This window comes from Amphiprion ocellaris, chromosome 19, assembly GCF_022539595.1.
Source record: "Amphiprion ocellaris isolate individual 3 ecotype Okinawa chromosome 19, ASM2253959v1, whole genome shotgun sequence".
Classification (NCBI taxonomy): domain Eukaryota; kingdom Metazoa; phylum Chordata; class Actinopteri; family Pomacentridae; genus Amphiprion; species Amphiprion ocellaris.
Window position 1 is genome coordinate 4,345,649 of NC_072784.1, and position 23,100 is coordinate 4,368,748.

The 23,100-nt window shown below is 37.3% G+C and overlaps 1 protein-coding gene and 1 long non-coding RNA gene across 3 annotated transcripts; both read right to left on the reverse strand.

Moving 5' to 3' along the window:
• Positions 1 to 33: 33 nt before the first annotated feature.
• LOC129347519 (uncharacterized) lies at positions 34 to 8,815 on the reverse strand. 2 transcript variants are annotated; one of them, XR_008599652.1, is made up of 3 exons: positions 8,624 to 8,814; positions 8,073 to 8,231; positions 34 to 2,192 (listed from the first exon to the last, which is right to left on the reverse strand). It is a non-coding gene; the product is annotated as an uncharacterized LOC129347519 (long non-coding RNA). The 2 variants fall into 2 exon arrangements; XR_008599653.1 differs by lacking the exon at positions 34 to 2,192 and adding an exon at positions 6,946 to 7,138 and having other exon boundaries at positions 8,624 to 8,815.
• A 3,277-nt stretch (positions 8,816 to 12,092) lies between these two features.
• Positions 12,093 to 21,122, reverse strand: tspan34b (tetraspanin 34b). Its single transcript, XM_023295715.3, has 8 exons — positions 20,910 to 21,122; positions 17,763 to 17,840; positions 15,664 to 15,879; positions 13,895 to 13,969; positions 13,711 to 13,818; positions 13,493 to 13,624; positions 13,300 to 13,392; positions 12,093 to 13,221 (listed from the first exon to the last, which is right to left on the reverse strand). The coding sequence occupies exons 2-8, from the start codon at positions 17,817 to 17,819 to the stop codon at positions 13,162 to 13,164; spliced, it is 741 nt and encodes a 246-aa protein (XP_023151483.2). The 5' UTR covers positions 17,820 to 17,840; positions 20,910 to 21,122; the 3' UTR covers positions 12,093 to 13,161.
• Between the last annotated feature and the right edge of the window lie 1,978 nt (positions 21,123 to 23,100).

Sequence of the window (23,100 nt, forward strand, 5' to 3'; positions counted from 1 at the left end):
TTCATTTTTGACAAAATATATCACCATCAATGTTCCCTGTAATTTTTCCTGAGTGTGAGCAAACACACAAACTCCCTGAGCGTCCCTTGGACCACTGTGAGCAACATCAGACGTGTGCACTGTGGTCACACCAGCATCACATCCATTCAAGTTACATGGTTCATTAAAAGAATCAAATTACAGCATTTACATTTCTGTTAAAACACTTTGTCAACAGGAGCCAGTTGAAGGCTGCAGTGATTTTAGTGACACTACAATGTATAAGAGTGAAGTTATTGAATATTTGTCTCTCTTTACTGTTGCAGTGGTTTTGCAAATTGCAGACGGACCCTGTTCACTCCATAGACACCAATGTTATTCCTGTAGCTTGAAAGACAGCTACTTTTGATAAAACTGGGCTTGTAGCACATTGTCTGCCTTGCAACAATGGGAAAGAGGCACTGTTTATGTTTTGACAACCTATATCTAATGAGTTATTGATGCTGGAAGTCTGAATCTGTGAATATCTTTCCAACTTTACTGAACTTTGGGCCACTACCACCTAAGGAGTGATATATTTAATTCTGAAAAAAGCATTTAGCCATACTTAAAGCTTTAAGTGCTTTATTAACACGGAACTAAAAATTTTGTATTGTTTTATAATCACAGGTTCTGTGTGAAAAGAGGTGGCATCATTTTAAACAGTGAAATCAAACTAACAAAATGTAATGACCAACCAGTGTGCAATACTGGATTCTGCAAAAACATAAACAACTTTTTTAAAAATCTAAATCTTATCTTAACACAGTTAATGTATTAACTTATTTATGTGTGTATGCATGTATTTATTGATTTATTTAGTACTGTTAACATATCAGAGTTCTGAGTGAATTTTTCTTAAGATAGGCAAAGGCCATTTATTGATTACATATAGGCTGTTAAATGTTTATTAAAAACTAAAAAGCATTTTAAAAAAAACAACTTAGGCATTTATTGAGTCACTAAAATACTGCAGAGTACAGACCACATCAGCATGATTATAAGCATCCTCTGGTAAATGAACAACCAGATACTGATGTCTCTCACCATATGGACTTCAGGAGATGACTGGGGGATGATAAACTGTGACCTACTGGTTGGGTTCTCTCTGTTCTCATGTTCTTACATGTTTGTCCCCTGACAGCCGGGTCCTAATGTTTTTTGAGCAACACACCATACTATGACGTTTTTACAATGATGGTTCTACTATGGAACCAGTTTGACATGTTCAGGTGTTCTTTGTGTGAAAACTCAGAGATTTCAGGTATCAGAAGGTGGTTTTCAACTTTCTTTGTTAACTTTCTGCTTCAACTTTAAACTAAATTTCCTTCACTAACCCAGCCCTCTGGACTTCCAGGAAGCTGTGTTCCTATTGGCTGTCCAGGTGGCTGCTTGGTGTTATCAGGAACACCTGAGCAGCTTGGTGTTATCAGGAACACCTGAGCAGCTCAGTGTCTTCCTGCTTTATTTAGCTGCAGACAAACATTTCCTCTGCTTCTGTTCACCACTGAACCGGGTTTGGTTCCGTTGCTTTAGTTTGTTTTTTAGGCGTTGGCTTGCAGCTTCCAGCAGTAAAATCGTCTTTAATGTGTTTCTTGGTGTGTTTTAGGGCTTTGTACTGGATAGTTGTCTTGGTAAATGTGGTTCTTTAGCCACAGTTAGCACATGGTGCTAATGTGTGCAGTGATTAGTGGATTTGGTACAGCTGAGTTGTGTCTTTATCTTGGCTGTAGTGAGTCTTCAGAGGTTTCTGGTCAGACACATTCTGTATTCTTGTTTGAGAACCAGCATTGGTTGTCCAGAAGGTAAGAGTTCCTGTCCTGATTCTCTGTTCTCAGAGGTTCTCTGGTAGGCTGCAGGAGACTTTAGCGTTTGGGTTGTGCTAGTTTGGTTTTTGTAAGGTTTCATTTGGACGACTATCTTGAGGCTCCTCCATGTGGTTTAGTGAGGTTTTCTGGAACAGATCTACATAGCAACCTGCAGCAGAAGAGACTTTGAGAGTTTTTAGGAAGTTCTGGAGACCAGACTTTAGAGCAGCAGAAACATTTGTCAGCAGTTTTAGCAGGAGAAGGTGAGCTTCAGAGTAGAAATGAGACGGAAACCTTCTTGACCCGTGTGGTGAGGTCCTGTACCAAGAGTTTGAGCAGGTTGTGAAGAGTCTGTAGTTCTTTGGTCTGAAAGCACAAGAAGAGTCGACTCATTAAAGGAGAAAACAGGAGATATTGTTGGTTCTTCTGTTGCTCTGCAGTTTCCTTAGACTGAATATCAAGTTTATATTTCAAATGATTTCCCATGTGAGCCCAAGAAGACTTCAATAAACTCTCTCCATCCCCTGAACACAACATATTTTATTATGATGTTAAATATTTTTTTTTATGTTTCTGAGATTTAATCACAGTTTTAGCATATTTTTTTTCTCTTTGCTTGTTTAGTTTTGTCATCTGTGTAAAAGGTGCTAAACAAATAAAGTTGAATTGATAAACTGAATAATTGACTAACTCATGATTGTGACAACAGAAGTATTTTTATTGTGATTTAAGGGTTTATTTCATTTTTAATTTTGGGGTTAAAATCTTGACAGAAAAAGAAGATTAAAGAAATAAACTACATAACAAAAAGCAATTAAATCAAAGGAAAAAAATAATACAATAAAACTTTTAAAAAGTTTGATTATTAAAAAGATTTAACAAATTTAAGATGTAATTTTCTAATTAAACATTTAATTTTTTAATTAAATAGTTTGTTTTTTTAAGGTTTAATAATCTAATTAAATGTTTTGCATTTTTTTTTAAATGTTTAATATTCTTCTTGTTTAATTGTATTTTTTAAATCTTTATCGAACATATTTTATAGGTAATTTTTAATATTTGTATTTTAAAAATTTTGTTTAATTTCATAATGACATGTATTGTATCTTGTTGAATTATCTCATTCAATATTTTGTCAGTTTAATATAATTTAATTGTATTTAATGTTTAACTCTATGAAACATTTAAACAAGAAGAATATTAAACATTTTAAAAAATTCAAAACATTTAATTAGATTATTAAACCTTTAAAAAGACAAAACATTTACTTAAAAAATTAAATGTTTAATTAGAAAATTACATCTTGAAGACAATAAAACTTCAAATAGGAATTAAACAGAAAATACAATGAAGCATTTAAAAAGAAAATTAAACATTAAATGGTGTTAAAACATTTAAAAAGAAAAACCTTAAAGATTTAATCGAAACAAATATTGGGAAAGGGAAAAAAACTCAAACAAGCCGATAAAACATTTGAAAAAACAATTAAACATTAAAAAGACAAAACATTTGGAAATCAAATCAGACAGAAAAGAATAAAAGGTGAGAAAAGAGCAAAACTAAACATTTAAGAAGAATCAAACTAAAGACAAAACATTTGAAAAGACACCAGTTAAACTTCAGAAGATCAAATTAAACAGAAGAGACAATAAAACGATGAAAAAGAGCAAAAACTGATAAAGGTCTTAAAGTGTTTTGTAGTCTGAAATGAAAACATCAAGTTGTTTCTTCAAACATTTCCTCTTTCTATGTTCTTGGTTTGATTGTGGACAGATTTACTAAGAACTCATTTAAGAAAACTGCTTTCCAGATAAAGTCTACTAGTAGTTGAAGGCATTGATCAAACTAATGTTACCTTCTGATCTCCACAAACTTTACTGTTCAGTGAAGAGAATCAAAGTTTGTTGAGGATTTCTAAAAAAACCCACAGGTGAAGGTCTGAGAAGAACTCAGATTGATGGTCTAAATGTGAAATCAAGACTCATGGTAACAACTTTTAAGGCTTCTGTTAACCAGAAAGTTCAAACTAACAGAGAAGTACTGAGAAACTTTGAAGATTTCAGTCCTCAGACTGTCTAAAGGTTCAAACTAACAGAGAACTACTCAGGAACTTAGAAGATATCAGTCCTTGGGCTGTCTGAAGGTTCAATCTAACAGAGAACTACTGTGGGACTTAGAAAATTTCAGCCCTCAGACTGTGTGAAGGTTCAAACTAACAGAGAACTACTGTGGGACTTAGAAAATTTCAGCCCTCAGACTGTCTGAAGGTTCAAACTAACAGAGAACTACTGTGGAACTTAGAAAATTTCAGCCCTCAGACTGTGTGAAAGCTCAGGTCCTGAGGACTCGGGAGGTCTGGAGGCTTTGGAAAGTCTTGGAACTGAGGGTTCCACCCTCCAGCACAAAGGCTGAAGTCCAGCCTCCTGAGAAAAACGGTCCAGACGAGACTCCAGTTAAAAAAAAAAACTCGAAAACAAAAAAAAATAGATGATAAATGCGCAAAAAAATAAAGAATTAGTATCTGAGCAGGTAGCTCAGGAGGTAAGAAGACAGACTACCAACTGGAAGGTCGCAGGTTCAAGACCTGCCACCGGCAATGTTCTTTCTTTGTCTTTGTCAGGATTTTGATGAAAATTTAAGAAGGGTCTGGTCTTGAACCAGCGACCTGCAGCTCCATAGGCAAATCCTTAACTCACTGAGCTACAGATCAGATACAAAGAAATAAATTCGTCGTCCCTTTGACATCGTAGTTCCTCAAGTGACCACATGGGCAGAGCCAAGGCGGAGTCTGGGTGGAGTCAGGGCGGAGAGTAGGCGGGGAGGTGGGTGGCGGCCTCCCCCCTCTACTCCCCCACCTCCCCCCACCACCCACCACACCTTCCCCCGCCCGACGAGTTTTTCGAGTCTCCACGAGTTCTTCGAGTCTCGACAGGTTTTCCCGAGTTTCTGGAGTTTCCACCAGGTCTGAGGCAGAACAAGTTGTCATGAAGAGGTGTTGAAGTCGGCCAGGATGGACTGACTTTTTACAGCGACTAGAAGGAAGACCACTAGAAGAGCAGGTCTTTAACCACCATCCATAAAATCCATGGAGTCGGCTCCAGAGAAATTAAAGGTCAACTTTTATCAACCTCCATCCAGATGTTCGATATCTTTGACATTTTTAGCACCACAAACTTTTAGTATCACACTTTATTATCATTTATTAGGACTTTAATGGAATCCACCAGCAGATTTAGTTTTTGTTGACAAACTTTACTCTTGTCATCGTGGGACTGCAGTATTTAAAACTGTTCCTTCTATTTGACCTCATGTTTATTATTTTTAGTGGAGAAAGTTATTTTAATTGTCGATTAGTCTCTTAAAAGCCAAATAATAAATTGGATTAGTCAAGAGGTTTTAATTTCTTACTTTGTCATATTTTAAATATGACAAAAAAATATAAAAATAAAGCATCTTGAGACAATTTGACCTGTAATTGGCATTACATAAATAAAATTGAATTCAAATTGTATGTATCTTGTAATGTTGTAATTCAGCCATATATGTTGGAAAACACATTTTCTTTTTCCATTAATCTGTTGATTGTTTTCTCCAGTAATTCATTTCTTGTTTTGGTTTATAAAATGTCAAACCCCAATATATTCAGTTTACTGTCATAAAAACCAAAAAGATTTACATTCATGATGCAGGAATCAGGCAGTTTTTCACTTTTTATCTTAGTTTAGTCAGAAAGATAGTTGATAATGTGTGAATTGTTGCAGCTTGTGAGCCGTAAAAGGTTTTAATCTTTGGGGCCGAGTGTCAGAAAACATTTAGAAACCAACATCAACAAAACACTCAACAAAGATTTGAACATCATTTGCATGACAATGTCAAATTAAAGGACATTTATTTCCAGCGTAAATGTGTGATATTCATCCTCTGGAGCTTTCTCTTCACATCGTCTTCCACCTGGACTGGTTTGGTCGGGAGCATGTGCAACAAACATTTGAAAAACTGCACTTTACCATCAATGAATGACACTGAAGTTTAATCTCTACATAAATGAGACTGAGTCTGGATGTGCTGCTCTGTCGTTAACTCCTAAGTTTAGGGAAAGTTCAAACAAAAGAGGACAGTTCAGATCAGATTTGAGAATGAGCTTATTCTGAACAAACATCTCAGACTTTCTGAGCTTCAGCACCTCTAGCAAGATATTTTAACAACAAGCAACTCAAGAGATCCGAAGTTGGAGAGAGTTAGCTTTAGCTGAGCCAAAGAACATGGGGGACGCTAACCTAGCAAACATTTCAAACTTTTCTCTGTGAATTCTGAGAAATAATTTCCTATTTAATGACAGAGCTCCACATCTTAACTCAGTCTCATTAAAACAGAGTCTAATTCAGTGTCATCCATCCATATTAAAGTGCAGTTACCTAAAATGTTTGTTGCATGAGCTCCAACAAAACCTGTCCAGGTAGAAGGCCACTTTGACAAACAGGAAGTGGAAGATTCCAAGCAGATTTATAGAAGGGGGAACCGGACTGTACTAAGTGTGGTCAAGTATAGAGGGGTGTTTTGTGGGTTTTTAAGGCTGATAATGATTATTAGTGAGACATTTGGAGTAGATATTCATTTGCAGTAAATGAAAGTATTTAAAATCTTGGAGTTAAACTTAGAAGAACACAAACTCTAACAGAAAACTTTGTTGATACGTTTTTGTTTTGTTTACAGATGTTAAGTTAAAGGAGTTTTATTCGTGACGTATAACCAATCAAATCACTCCAGAAGACAGAGCGACCACAGGTAGATAAAGGTTCAGAGCCAAAGTAGCACCATTTTTAAATGTATTTATTACCGTAAATCAGTAAAAAATAAAATACTGATAATCAGTAAATCAGTCAGCCCACAATTACTACAATTCTACAATGTATGTCTCTTTCCTTTGACTTGTTATTTGTACAATATACGATGTATATGATGGTGTTTTTTCATACCAAAGGCTATACTATGATGTTTTCTAAGAGACATACGATGCTACTCTGTTGTTCTGGTCTGGGCTGCTGCACTCCTCCTCTGTTGTTTTCTGGATTGTACTCAGCTGCATGCCTTCGTCCCCGGCCTCCGTTGACTCGTCCCGCCTGCCGTCTCTGGAGCTGAAGCTGGATTGGAACAGACCAAAGTACAGTCCAATCACGATGCCAGCTGCCTCTCAAAAGGCTCCTTCATCTGGCAGGTGGCGCACTTCTTCTGAGGGGAAGCTGAGCTGGCCCAGCAGAACTTTGGAGATGTGTTCCAGTGGTTGGTGGATGTGTGGGGAGATAGAGAGGGACCTTTGAATTGTTCAGAAAGGAAAACAGGGAACCCATTGGTAGTTTTAGTTTAGGGTGCTACTGCGGTGTGTTTTTGGGTTTTAAGAGGTGAACAGGAAGAGTTTTTTTTCGTATTGATTATCTTTTACTTTGTTCCTGGTTGGAATGCCCATCAATGTCAACATGAAGTTCACTTTTAGTTCTGTTGATTTATTTTTATTTTACTAACACCCATTTGTTTTTAACCCCCTCACATGTTGTGTTGTTGTAAACTTACTCTTTCAAATAAATTCTCGTCTAACCCTCTGGAAACCAGCGTTTGGACTGTTTTTGTGTTGCTCCTCACCTACTGACAGCTGTGGACTAAAGGCTATACTGTGACGTTTTTAGAGCGACATGCTATACTATGATGTTTGTTGGGCGACACGCTATACTATAGGCTTTTTTAATTGACATATTACTGTGACTTTTTTTGTTTTTTTTTTTTTTTTTTTAGCAACATATAAGAATTCGAACAGTTTTAAAAGTTACTATACTTTTACTTGTGCAATGAAATTATTATTCTATGGCATTTTTTAGATGACATATTATACTCTGATGTTTTCTTGAATTACATACTATTTTGACAATATACTGCACTATGACATTTTTTGAACCACATATCATACATGACAATTTTAGGCAACATCCTATCATTTTGCGCTTTTTGAACCACATAATAATCTATGTTTTGTTTTTTTTTCTTGCCAACATGCTGTACTATGAACTACAGGCCATACTATGTTATTCTTGAGTAAAGCATACTATACTTTGACATTTTCTGAACTACATCCTATACTATGGCGTTATACACAGAGTGCTTTGGTTACATGTTGATTTATAATCTAGATTTTTTTCTGTTTTGTTTTTTGACAGGATTACCACAGACCTGACTGTGAACACCGTCGACACCCACCTCAGGGAGACGCTGCCTAAGATCTCAAGGCTGCTTGGTCGTGGTCTTTCTGGCACGTACTCTTCCAAGATGAGCCGGGAAGTTTAACACTGATGGAATGACACCAGGTCTAAGCCGACAAACTTCCAATTCCTCCTCAACCCATAGTCTCTGGGAAACCTACATGGAGTAAGAAAAGTAGACAGAGAAGTAAGTAAGTCTGTACACAACATATTAAAAAGAAATCATGCTAATAAATTAAGTACAAAGAACCGAATTCGCCAATATACTGGAGACCAGAGCTATTTAATTTGATAAGTATAACCTTGTTTAGTAACATTTCAATTATTTGAGAGCAGTCCTAAAGAACTGCCTCTAATCTCAATCATAAAATGGGTTTGGAGGAAGAACATAGATGGTAATCTGGATATACATGAGTTAGGCTTTATAACTACTATTGGTAATATTGGTGGCAGTAATAGCAGTGGCTAGTGGCTAACTAGTTAGCTCTCATAGACTGGAAGTTCTCAACAAGATTTCATAATGAAAAAAGAGCCAAAAACTATTCTTACCTATGAAAAGTTATTCCAAGTTTCCTTGTCTCAATCGTACGACGTAGTGTGTAATTGTATGCAGCACAGTGAGCCGGCATACTTGTTGTTTCCGTTTTCACGCCGTCTACATCAACAGAATGCACTGAAACTTTGCTCCCACTAGCTTAGCCTCGCTGTAGCACGCAGCTCAAAGGGGCGTGTCCTATCTACTCATTCATATCTATGAGAAGCTGAACTCTAATTGTGATAAATCTCTCTGACATGTCTTGTTCTGCTGCACCATCAGGTGGTGGAAAGCTGCTACAACATGATGGAGGAGTCATTCTACGACTCTGTGGTAGCGTCTGCTATTTTCTATGCAGTGGTCTGCTGGGGAGCAGGGAGCACTGAAAGGGACAGAAAGAGACTAAACAGACTGGTCAGGAGGGCTGGTTCTGTCCTGGACTGTTCCCTGGACTCCATAGAGGAGGTGGGTGAGAGGAGGATGTTGGCAAAGCTCACATCCATCATGGACAATCCCTCTCACCCACTGCATGACACTGTGGGGTCTTTAAGCAGCTCCTTCAGCAGCAGACTGAGACATCCACCCTGCAAGAAAGAGCGCTATCGCAGGTCCTTCATCCCATCTGCTATAAGACTTTACAACATCAGCATCACTGGCTGATGTTAACATAAACTGGACTATATCATTACCACCCCAAACCATAAAATTTGCACTGACATTCTTGCACTGCACATCTCTGCACTTTTAAACTTTATTTTTATTTTTTCTGTTAAAAATTTTTTTCACCCTTGTATATATTGTAAATAAAGCTGCTGTAACAATGTAAATTTCCCCTGGAGTGGGGAGAAATAAAGAACTTTATCTTTATCTTTATCTTTACTTTTTGTCTAGATATCTTTAAAGTAGGTCTTTAAGAGCCTGGACAGGAGCGTCAGCTAAATCTACAGTTACACCTAAATCAATTATGGCCTCTTGTTATATCGGAAAACTGACCTTTGTCTGAAACAACATTGTGATGTACAATCTTATCTGTTAAATTAGAACTGCATACAGCAAAAGAAATCATTAAAGGCCACAGGGAAATGAATGAAACAAATTTGGTATTGAGCGTTTTAAATAAAATTATTCTATTATAATATTATTTTATTCAGTTGATCTGCCTATAAGCATAGCTAGCAGTTTCAAATAGTTTATTCATACTATTAGGTAACCATTTAAATTGTTAGCCATACTTTTAGGTAAATATTTTAAACATTTATCACCATTCTGTGCAAACAATATTTGCATTCATTTTGGCTGTCACACGTGTATTGATAATCAACTTTGATTTATTTTTAAACTAACAATAGAGAAATGTTTTGCTTAAACTTGTCGTTCTGTACCAAATGTTGACTGCACAAATAGCTGCTATGAAAAAGCATCAGGGTAGGTTGGTTTCATATCAGCCTGGATTTCACTCATCCTTTCTGTACCCAAACCCTGGTGGCCGAGAGGTTAAGGTGTTGGACTAGAAATTAAATGGGGTTTCCCTACACAGGTTTGAATCCTGTTTGTGACAATTATCCTTTTTTAAATTGCCCCCTGGCAACAAAATTTTTCTGGAGCTGAATCCATAAAGAAAAGCCGACATTCATTCCTCGTCAGATCCAAGTTTTCCTGTCACAATCCCACCTACAACTCCAACACAGTCATCATTACAAAAATAGAAAATTCATCCACAATCCACATACAGGCAATGCAGCACCCACTCTAGCACCATCATCACCCTGCCTGGGGATTTCATCCTGGTCCTTCATAACAACAAGTCAAAATTCAAAGACATCTTTCCCATTCATCACATTTTAGTAGGCCAGTACTATCTCAAGTGAACCCTAAACCAATAACCCCACTAACCCTACTAACCCCAATAACCCTACTAACCCCACTAACCCTACTAACCCCACTAACCCTACTAACCCCAATAACCCTACTAACCCCACTAACCCCAGCGCTAACCCAGCGCTAACCCAGCATGAATGAAATCTTATGAAAGCTTGCTTTATGGCACAAAGGACAACAGGAGCAACTGGGAAACTTGAACCATCAAAAGGAGGTCAGAGAAGGCAAAGAAAGGAAAAGGAGTGAGAGAAACCGAGGTAAAGCAAGAGTGAAACTCAGATGGACATTTAATGGAAAAACTTTAAGGACTTCAGGAGATTCAAAGCCAACAGTCAGAGGCTATATCTGTAAGTAATAAAAGCTGCCTGCTCCATCATGCAATCAGGTGTTTAACTCTGCCTATATCATAGTACTGCGATCAGTTTTTGTGTTTTAAATCTGAATTCTTTGAACAGTTTCTCACTTTAAACTGACTGTAAGCAGCAGCCATGTTGCTAATAGTTGCAATCTTTATTGTCTTCAGGAAAACTGGAAATGATCTGGTCTCTGTGACAGCAGAGACAACAGAAAAGTTCTCTTGTTACGCAGCTCTAATGAAATTCAAGCCCTTTACCTTGTTAATGCATCAATATGGTACATTTTATAAGTTACAACTTACAATAAGCAGCGCGACTAGTAAACGGCAAGATTTATCGCTATACCAATGATAGTCTCAACAATGTGAAATGTGACCTCTAGGGTTTCATGTGAAACAAGCCGAAGGAATTAATCCAGTACACTTGCAGGATAGGACTTTCTGTATCATTACTGTTCTTTAGAATCAGTTTCTGGTTCAAATATGAATGACTGAATTACTCAAATATTACAACTTATCATTGTGTGGTTGTACAGCGCTCGAGCGGCAGGAAGTGGAGATAGACATGGAGGCTTCACAAGTCCTCACATTCTAGGGGAAGCAACGATTGAAAGTTCTAAAATTAAATATGTGATTTTAAGGGTTTAAATAAATTACCAAAGAGGGACTTTAAATCTAATTTTTTAATGTCTTAAAACAAATGTGGTCTCTATGTACCTAAATAGACTATTCCTGTTTACCTCCATCAGGGATATTTGTATCAATTTGTCAGTTACAGGTTTCACATCATTGGAGTTCAAAGCAGTTTTGTCTGTTTATATTAAAGCGTTTGATTTGATTAGTGATGTCTATGAGCCAAATCCCAAAGTATGACTTACAGTTTAACTCATGTACTCTACTTATATTAGCCAGAACATTCCAAAGATCAAATCTTATCCCGACAAGAGGAAGTTCCTTTCCGGATGTTAAATGCAAAATTAAGCCAAATCAATGCAACACAAGTTAACAATTTGCAGCTTTCCTAATGGCAGCTATTAGTTTATTCATACTGTCAAAGCCCCCTTATCTAAAATTAAACACAATATTTGTTCAAGTTACACATTAATGCTTGCAATTTTAGTTTTAAAAATGGAGGCTTGTGTTTATAGTTTCAGATAAATGGCATCTCTGTATTTTCTTTTGTGATAAATGAGGAATCTGAAACAGAATTTTACCTTCACCTTGTTGCTTCTCTTCCATCCAGAAAGATCTGAACCTGAAAATCTGGACTTTATTTCAAAACCAATCAATTTACAGACATCTTACAAACAAATAATGCATCACTTCTGTTGCTAATTTACAAGCTGTATCCTGACAAAAACATTCACAGTCGTGGTTCCGGTCGCCTACATCGACGCCAGCTTTTCGTTTCATTATTACAATGATGTCATGTAATTCCGCATTAGCTGGCCGTGTGTTAAAGACAGCAACACTCCTTTACAGTTACAGTCCTGGTCACCATCGTTGGCACCCATGAGATTTAAATGCATAATGTAGAATATCTCCTGAGAATGTGAATCTAGTGAAGCAGCTTTAGTCTACAGACATCTCATGTTTGATACTGTAGTAGTAAAAAAAGTTTCTTTAAGAACTTTCACCAAAAAAAATCGCTGGATTTCGGTTGATTTTTTTTTTTGTGAATGTTCTTAAAGAAAACATAATAAGTTTTACTGATATAAATGTATTCACTAGATATTTTTAGCATTTTTGTGGAAAATTTTTCTCATTTTTTGAAAATATTTACAAGAATTTTCTTGCCAAATTTGGGGCATTTTTTAAAAATAAAACTTTTAAGGGAAACTTTTAAGGAATTATTGGAATTTTCTGAACCTTTTGCAAATTTTCAGAAATTTGGTGAATTTTTTTGCTGAATTTTTGTATTTTTTCAGACAAGGAAACAATATTTTTTGGTGCCCGTGAATGAAGACAACAGGAAGGTTAAATTACTTTGGACATCCAATTTAAAAATTCAGTTAAAATAAATTTGTTACATTTCCATTTATTTCTGAAGATATTGTACAGGTTATTCAAAAAATGAAAGGATGCCAACAGTGGTGACCAGGACTGTAGAAAAACCACTGGTGACGAACACTGTGTGTGTAGCCGGGTTTATAAAGAGAAGTGTTCTTTAGAAATAGATAAGATACATTCATAAGTGGCATCTATTAGATTTAAATGTAGCAAAAATAGATTTGTTATGTCATTCAGTAATTCTGATTGCACGAGACCTGACATGAGGAGATACAGGAAGTAGAAAGACTCCAGTGATTAAAGTTGCATTTAGGCCATCGTGGATTTTATTCTGCAGTAAAGGCCCATCGAGACGACCATTGCACAGATCTGAGGGAGAATATATAAATTAGTAAAACATGCAATCAAAAAAATAAAGTGTTCCACTCTGAAATACACCTGTCATACCTCCAGAGCTGCAATCCCCAGCGCCACACCCACGATAACCACCGTGTTCTCATCAACCAGCTGCTTGACCTTTGGGAAGCAACCAGCGATTGTCTGAGCAAAAATATAAAGCAGAGTCAGAGTAAGCATTTATTTTCAAAATAAAAGTCTTCAGCTCATGCACATGAATGTCTTCATTGTTTCTAAAACTTACCGTGCTGTTGTAAGTTTGATTACACGGGTTTTCTGAGCCTGGACAGCACAGCGGTGGGTATTTATTGTGGTTTTTCACATAATATGGAGAGCCAATAAAGTCTGACGCATTGTAGAATCCACAACATTTTAACTAGTGTGGAGCAGAGGTTACAAAACAAATTAGTGAAAATGGCAAGAAAAAGATGCATTTTGTCCCATTCAAAAACAACAATGTACCATGCTCATTGTAGTATTCCACAGTCCGGTCACATCAGGATTTTTCCCATAATCCTTTCTGATGTTCTGAACTGCAGCTGTGCCAACTTTCATAAACAGTTCATCTGCCTGAAATACAAGAATACAGAAAGTTAAACAACAGCTACTATTATCCAAGGTGTTAACATGATCCTAAATAACTTACCAGTGGCCTGAAAACCAGAATCACCACAGCTCCAGCAACCTCCGCTATGAAGACTAGCAGGACTATAATGAAAAACTAGAGGGAAAAAAAACATTTTCATTTGTTTTTCAGCATTCTGCAGAATTGTGAAACTAAACTTGTGATTACAGCTTTAAAAGAATGATTTACATTTATACTTTTTCCTGCCAAATATGAGGTGAGAAGAATGATACCAATGTTATATGAGCAGCTGGCTAGCTTAGCTTAGCACATTATTTTATACCGGGGGAAACCAGCGAGACACATCCATCCTGACAGAAACTCAACCCTATAAACCTAAAATCTCATTTAAATATCAGTAAATAATACAAAAACCCAAGTGTTTACTTTTAGTTTGCGTACTTGCATGTGCAAAACACTCAAAACTAGCTTAAGCGCTAAGAAAGTCTCAACAAAATTTAAGGAGCAAACAAGATTTACAAATATAACCGTAGCATAAGCTAACCAGTTGCTAGCTGTAGCTTAACATTTACTGTACAAATCAATCTTCTCATCTAACTCTTAGTAAGGTAGTGATGAATAGTTGCCCCATAATGTCCGATAACAGGAAGTTGCTTGCAGGTTTTTTTTTCAACTGTTGCTATCTTTAGAAAACAAGTTCATTTATCACTAGAAACAACTTCTGTTTTCTCAGTGTTGAGTGATAATTCTGGAGAACTCGAAAATGAGCGTCTGGTTCAGCTGATCACCTGATTTCCGCCTTCAAGTGTGAACAGGACCACTGAAGCGTGACTGCTATCTCTAACAGAAAGACAATTTAGTTTCATTTTGACTAGCAGACAGCTGCAGACCCAACAGACACATATTTGTTTTTATGCTGCTTTGTAGTCAGTTTGGAGAAGTCTGATCACACATGTAAATTAGATTTCTATCTATGTATTCTGTGCACGCATATTACTGCAGAGCATGTACTCTACTAAAGTACAGTCAGATGCATTGATAATAATAGTTAATGTTTGATCTGGCATTTTTAGCTTCAATCCTGACATCAGTTGCATGTCAGGAAACAGTTTTTTTCACTTATTGTGGTCAGAAGCAACAGTTACACTTATAGAGCACTTGATTTAGCATTTATTTATCACCTTTCCAATTAATAAGAATCTGAATAAGATGTAAAGTGAAGACAACGAGCCATGGCTGCTGTGTGTAATAACTACATCTTCATATTCCTGAGTGTTATGGTTCGCGCATTAGTTAAGGAAGTAAAGCTTTTAAGTAAAGCATTTGTCAAGAACTGTACGTAAGTTTAAAGAATTGAATTGGTGATGAATCACCCTCATGCATGAATCATCCATCAGTAATAGTTATGGGTGCAATGGAGCTCACAGATTGGGTGATATCACAACTTTTGAGTCACATAGTGGGTCATTTTCCCATTACGCCACTAGTAATGACCAAATTTTATGTATGATCCATGAAAGACATGCATGGCAAAAAGAGTATACAGACAATATAGACACTATACTACACTCGAAACTTCCCAATACATGTTTTCTGAGGGAGCTCAAGTCTTACTAAGGCTTGACCCTGCAGACATGGCATTACTGATCTGTGATAAACAAAGAGGAAGCAAGTTCTGTTTTCTTGCGATAACAAAAGAAATAACCACATTGTAAAGAGGAAATTAGCTTTACCTCCACATGATGAGATAAGTTAAAGCATTATCGTGACAAAATGATGATAGCAAGCACAGGTGCTCTCAGCTTCCATGCAAACAGTCGACAACCTACCAGCAGCAGCATACATCTGCTCTCCTTGACGGCTCCACAGCAGCCCAGGAAGCCGATGATGACCAGCAGCGCTCCGATTGCAATCAACAGGTAGCCGATATTCAGCACCTGACTGAGCTCTGCTGGAGCGTTGTCAATTTTCCCAAGGAAGCCGAGGATGGAACCGCTGTCCACCTTCACCCAGATCCCAACACCGAGGATGGCAGCGCCTGCCAGCTGAGGGAGGGAGACGAGTGGGAAAATTCCTCGTGATGAAAGGAAAACTTTAGTCAAAAAATAACCCAACATATCCGAAAAGGAGTAGGACGAAGCATAAGCTTATGGACTCCTACCCCTTATCCATCTTGACCAACACTTATTTTTTTGCTGCTTTTTGTGGTCATTTTGCCTGTTGTTGTTGTTTTGTGTCTTATTGTAGTTGTTTAGCCTGTCGTAGATGTTTTGTGTCTGTTATTTGTCATTTCCTCTCTCATTGTAGTTGTTTTGTGTCTATTTTTAGTCATTTTCTCTCTCATTGTAGTCATGATGTGTCTGATTGTTGTTATTGTATGTCTCTTTGTAGTTGGTTTGTGTCTATTTCTGTAATTTTACTTGTAACGGTAGCCATGCTGTGTGTGTTTTTTGTGCCCTCAAATCATTATTCATTATTAGCCTCTTGATCCTGGTCCGCAAGAGGTATACTTAGGTCTTGATAGTATTCTAAGGAAGGTGGCCAGGTCTTTGTGAAATGTTGAGAGCCTTTCCTGAGTGTATGTTTAATTTTCTTTAGTTCCAGAAACTACATGGTGTCCCTTATCCACCTCTTAAAACTGTGAGGAGATCGCTTCTTCCAGCAGAGCAGAATAATCCTTCTTGCAATCGAAGTCGTAAAGGATATGACCTCACGGGCCTCGCTGGTAGTACGGAAATATTGTGGCAGTGCACCGAATATGGCACAGAGAGGGCTGGGTGAAATTACCAGTCCATAAATCTTTATATATACGTCAGAAATGTTGCACCAGAATGTGTGAAGTTGTGGGTAAGACCAGAACAGGTGAATATGGTCTACAGGTCTGTGTTGGGATATATGTTCGCCAATCTCACATTGGTGAGACGGACACGCAGCACTATCTTAACACTTTAGTCATTTTACAACAAACAAGCCAGTTTACTTGTCACGGGGAGTGGTATATAGTCTGTGACAGCATAGGTAGACTTTTACCAGGAAAGGAGGGTCTAGCTGCCTTGTGTTTTTGAACTGTGATCTAGTTTACAGTCTAAATGTCTGAATTTCTCAGCTACTGCTGCTTGAAGTTTGAACTTTCTTTCCTTTTTTAATCTGTTTTTCAAGAGTCTAACAACCAGTATAGGGAAATAAAATACTAATTTTGTGGAATGTCCATTTAAATAAGATCTTTTTTAAGTTATTTTTTGGCTTTATTTGATAAGTTGAGAAACAGATAGGAAAGTTGGTGAAAAGACCTGCAGCAAAGGACCATGAGCTGCAATCAAACCCATGCCGCTGCATCAAGGAATCTAGCCTTCGTTTATGGGTCGCCCACTCAACCCGTTAAGCTGTCTGGGCATCCAATAATATTAATTTTAATCACAAAAGCACCATTGATCTTTTGTTGTGTCTCAGAACAACCAAGCAGTAGTTATAAATAGTTTTTACCCCCTTGGAAGTTTTAGCTTTTACTGCTTTTCAAGACTGAATAATGGTCAATATATTTGGCTTTTTTGACAAGAATTTACATTAAAAATTCTTTCATGTTGAAGTAAAAACAGCTCTTTACAAAGTCAAATAATTAAAATACAAAAGTGTAATAAAAAGAAGTGAATGCAGAAAAAAAATAACCTTTAAGTCAGTATTTAGAAGTTCCACCTGTGGGCGGAATTACAGCATGAGGATGTGGATAGGAAAGAATAGATTTGTCAAACAAGCCAAAATAAACCGACTCTGATTCAGTGTTGAAAAGCTCTAAAAGTGGAAAAATCTGCATGCTATTGTGCATCATTTACACTGCAGCCTAAGTAAGCTTTAAAATTCACTATATTAAAGCCAGTATTTTCCCTGCAAAATGAAAAAATATTTTATTTTTCCCTAAGTCTTGACTTACGAAGATGATGCCATTGAAAACAAACATCATGCCTTTGAGGAAACCAAAGCACCCCATGTTTGCTGCTGAATGTTCGACCTATAGTGGGGAAAAAAACAGAAATAAGACATTATTCAACATTAGTCAGGCTTATTTTGACATGACATGATAGTGCTAGAACTAAAAGGCGACACATTACAACAGTCCAGTCACTGAGTTATCAGCCGAGTGCTTCCTTCCTGATATATTCACTGATTCTCACAAAAGCTTTATCACTGACTGTTTACATATTTGAATGTGTTGCTTATTCAACACTAACAATACCACCTTAACAACACTTTTGTGCTCACATAGGAGTCAGTTGTGTGCACAGCATTAATCACCTCACTGTTGTGTTGTCCTGAGTTTCACTACATCATGTTGCAATGCAAATTAGGTGATAAATGAACAGCGCCGTTTCCTCAGTGAGGGCAGGGGAAAGCACCTGCAATGTTCCTAACTGCTCAACTTTTACCCTTTGTAAGCTAAATAACTTATCTTTGTCAAACACTTGGAGCATTCTGCGCCTTTCATTGCCTCTCCAAGGACGTTTACAGAGCACATGTCACCTTTGTGGAGCTTAGATGAGGCCTTTTATTAGGATAGCATTAGTGGTGAAAAGAGAGGCGACAAATGAGGAAGCTTGCTGCACTGGTTCAGAAAAGTTTCACTCTAAACAAATCCAAAGCAGGTGGTATTTAATGAGGGAAGCAGCCCAATTTAGGAGTCACACATCAACACTGCTGAATGTTTCTTCTGCTTGGAATTTGTCTTATTTGTGTAAAACTTGAAAACCATTTGCTATATTACTTAAATTCACAAATATAAACATGATATAGACCAGGGGTGTCAAACATGCGGCCTGCGGGCCAAAATCAGCCCTCCAGAGGGTCCAATCCAGCCCTCAAAGTGTAAAAATCCCAGAGAAGACATTAACTGCAAATTGTAAATGTGGAAAACTGTGAAATCATTTCTAGACCATGACAAGTTGTTTTGATCATAAAGTAAAATACTATACGGCTCATTGTTCTTTTGTCATTTTGTGTCTCGTTTTTGTAATATTTTGTCTTGTTTTTGTTGTTTTTTTGTGTGATTTTTGTCATTTTTTTCTAATTTTTGTGTTTTCTTTTTGTCTTGCTTGTGTTTTTTGTCTTGCTTTTGTCATTTTGTGTTTCGCTTTTTTTGTTGTTTTCTGTTTCGCTTTTGTTGTTTTTGTCTTTTTTAGTCTTGCTTGTGTTGTTTGTCCATTCTTTTGTCGCTTTGTGTCTCGTTTTTGTAATATTTTGTCTTTTTTTTTTATTTTTTGTCTGACTTTTGTCGTTTTGATCATAAAGTAAAATACTATATTGTTCAGTTCCAGATACCTGTGACTAAATGTGTTCTTTTGTAGACACTCCGTAAAATGAAAGTTATAATGTATAAATAATCAACTGAGGCATAATGTTGCTGAAATTGAACATATTTTTCTTTAGAAACTTCAGGATGTTCATAATGTTTTGTAAAAAGATAATTGCTTAAATGTGAACATTTGTAGAACGTACCTTTTTTGCACTAAAACAAAGGAAAATTTGGAGTTATGGTTATTTATAGATTATTATGCTGTGATTTTACTGGTCACTTGAGATCAAATTGGGCTGAATGTGGCCCCAGAACTAAAATCAGTTTGACACCCCCGGTATAGACCCTAATATGGACCCAGGTGCTGTATTTTTTAAGAAACAAAGGCTCCGGAGTGTGTATTTGCATAGAAAACATGGTGGCCAGGCTAATACTAAAGGTGAACTGAGGGGCAACAACACAACACGATAACTACCTCCATATACAGTGGTGGAAAAATGTTTTCGGACACCCTTAAAATTTTACACAATCTGAAATTTTATCATAAAATATTTGTGGAAAAATTTTTGTGTGTTCCAAAAGGTGTGGCTACATTAGACAGATACAAATACAAAAGATATTTTCTCTTGTTTCTTGTTTACAATAAAAACTAACAAAACTAATTTCTACCAAAATGACCCAATACTCAAAACTTCTTATATTTGTGGAACCAATCAATTTGAAGTTTTTAATGGCCTTTTATTAAAGGATTTGTTTACTATTATGGCTGTGACTATGCTAAAAGAGATCTAAAAGTGATTCTTTTTTATTTTTCCCCACCACTGTATGTGGCACAACTTCCTCATCACCTGACAAAAACAGGCACACAAACAACAGCATCCTATCTCTGCATCTTCTCCTCCCACCCTCCACTGTTGCTTGAAGATTGTCACTTCAAATGTGTGTGAGGACCTGCCAGAAGGGGAACAGTGGCCTTTGTGTGGATGAACAACAATGACAGAGCAGAACCCTATTGTGTCTAACAACAGGCCGTTTTTTTAGGTCTGGGATATCCCTGGTGGCCTCTTTTCTCCATTCTTTCACTTCACTTTTTGCCTGCAGGTTTAATGGTTATTTCACTCTCTGACACCTCCAGATATCTGCTCAGACCAACATATCAAATTAACCACACTCAGGAAGTGGTTTGTCAGTTCATTTAAGCCTCCTGTTATGGCAAAGCTGCTTGTCATCAAGTTAATCATACATTCAAGTGGCCAGGATGCTGTCTGAGGCATAATGAGTGGTTGCCTTGACTCCCTTCAAACTCCCACTTCCCTCCTCTGAGCTTTTCCCACTTCCTCCTGGTCAACAGTTTGACGCCGAGCCCTGGTGATGTATTAACAAGCCAGAGTCACAAATCTCAAAAAGCTCCGGCAAAGCCTGAAAAAGGAGCCACCGGCGACGTTTCTCTGTCACAAAGTCTATCAACGAAAAGCAGAAACTCTCGTTTGGAGGCGACACATTTAACACTTCACTGTACGTGTTAAATGTCAGCAGACATGTGGTTTATATTTGTTTGTCTAAATGGTCTCTGACCAAGCAACTTCCAACAAAAACACAGACAGCCGAATCTCAAAGGACGCCATTGAGAGGAATAATTGCAGGCAGGTCTCAGGAGACAAAGGCTCATTGTTGGATGGATCTCTCCCTGTGTTGGTACGGCGCTTGAAAAATATCCCAAAACTCACAAAAAGCAGCCCCTGTGCAACTTTAAGTCACATTGAGTCAAAGTTAAGTCAGTCTCTGGCTTACCTTTCACAGGGGATATCCAAGGACGAGCTGTGAGGCTGCCTTCACCGCTGGGATGGAGGCTGCTGCTGTGGGAGCAAAAACCGTGAGACAACACGAGACTGAATTATTGTTCTGTCTGCAAGAAAAGGAGCCACAGTGTGCTCTCTGCCGCCTGCTTCCTGGGGCTTTGTCGCTGTGTAATACGTTAAAGGGACTTTTTCAGCGTTCTCTTATTATAAGGCTGCCGGTTGGTTATAAGCAGGGACTGGGAGGGGAGTGGGTGGGTGTGACCAAAGCAGCTGAGTAATAACACATCACCATGGAGCTGGGCTTGAAGCTCCTGAGGGAGGGAGGGAGGGAGGGAAGGAGGGAGATCACCTGTATCACCTGTGTGCAGCCACACCAGCCTTTTAACACACACACTCTGTTCCAGGTGTTAATTTGAGTACAGTGTGTAAACATGACAAAATAATGGGTTTGTATTAAGGATCGATTGACAGGTTTTTCAGAGACGATACTTATTCTGATTGTTAATATTTTAACAGCATATAACAGCAGGCGTCTTCATTAATAAGGGTGACTTTAACTGCATGTGTAAAATAGAACTAGGAGTGATTAAATTATGATGCTCTGCTCTGTTTTATGTGGGATCGACTCAGGTTACGGTTGTCTATTTGTCCATTTTCTTAATATTACACTTTTCTATCACTTGTCTTGTCCCGTTAATGTTTTAAAGCACAGATGTCAAACTCATTTTAGTTCAGGGCCACATTCAGCCCAATTTCATCTCAAATGACCAGTAAAATCACAGCATAATAATCTATAAATAAACACAACTCCACGTTTCCTTTGTTTTAGTGCAAAAATGTGAACATGTAAGGAACCATCTTTTAACAGAACATTATGAAACAACCTGAAATTTCTTAAGAAAAATAATTTCAATTTCATTTACACATTACAACTTTCAGATCACAGAGTATCTATAAAGGCAAAAAGACATTCAGTCACAGGTATCTGGAACTGATCGTATTTTACTTTATGATCAAAATGACAAAAGAACAATGAACAATCTAGTATTTTACTTTATGATCAAAACAACTCGTCATGGTCTAGAAATTATTTTAAATTTATAGTTTTAATAATTTATAATCTGCAGTTAATGTCTTCTCTGTAATTTTTACACTTTACAAAGTCGTCGCATGTTTGACACCCCGTCTTAAAGCATTTTTAATTACTGTCCTCCAGACTCTGTTTCAGGTTAATCTGTGGCTCCCTTCTAATTTAGCCGCTAGCCGTTAGCATAGCTTTAGCCCCTGCGACAGAAGCTAATTTCCTGGTTTGTGTTTCTTGTTCAGTTTTTGCTGCTTGAGAGACATTTCTAAGACCACAGAGCGACGACAGAAAAAGAGAAGCGGCTGCATCAGACCTCAAGTAGCGCATTTATCTATAATCGAAAAGATTAAATACAGATAATTGTCAAAATACCAAATATAGTTGTAATTTTTCCATCCACAGAGGACACCATGTTGTCTAGAAAAGCTTCACATGTAACTGTAGCCATGGAGATTGATGGCTTTTTCAGTTTAACAGGACAATTAGAGATATTTAATGTCCTATAATTGCATTACTTTACTGTCTTACTGAAACCTGGTTGCAGCAGAAACAAAATATCAGCTACTAACTCCTCAAATCGCAGTCTGAGGAGGATGAAGCGATCTTCCACTAAAGCTTAATAATCAACCATCAATCTAAACTTGGCTATAATTTATTCAAAAGCCTCACTGTTGTCCTTTCACACCCATGTTGTTGTATATCATCCCCTCGCCTCTTAGAGTTTTTATCTGATTTAGTGCTTCTTAAAGACAACATCATTATGGTGGATGACTCTACTGGTAATGGTGGCCTCAGCACTGCAATTACATCATTCTTAATTACTCAACTGGCCTCTCTCAAACTGTAAAAAATAAACCCAGTCACTGTTTTAATCTCACCCTCAATCTATGTTCTGATATATAGTATAGAAACTGATAGTTTCTCCTTAAAACAGTCGTTGTTCTGTCCATTTTCAAATAGTATTTAAATTTGAATGTCTATTAGATAATGGAGTAACCAAATATAAGGAAATGACTCAAATGATGTTTACTTCCATGTGCTGTGTGCTCACACAGATGGATTTTAACCTGCAGATAGTGTTGCAGTTCTGTGTTCATTT

Bases quoted from the DNA above. Each gene is read 5' to 3' on its own strand.
- tspan34b (XM_023295715.3), bottom strand. From the start codon at position 17,819: ATGGGGTGCTTTGGTTTCCTCAAAGGCATGATGTTTGTTTTCAATGGC. The intron at 13,819-13,894 runs GTAAGTTATTTA...CTTGTATTTCAG, and splicing joins TTCTGGTTTTCAGGCCACTG to GCAGATGAACTGTTTATGAA. The intron at 13,625-13,710 runs GTACATTGTTGT...GCTCCACACTAG, and splicing joins GGAATACTACAATGAGCATG to TTAAAATGTTGTGGATTCTA.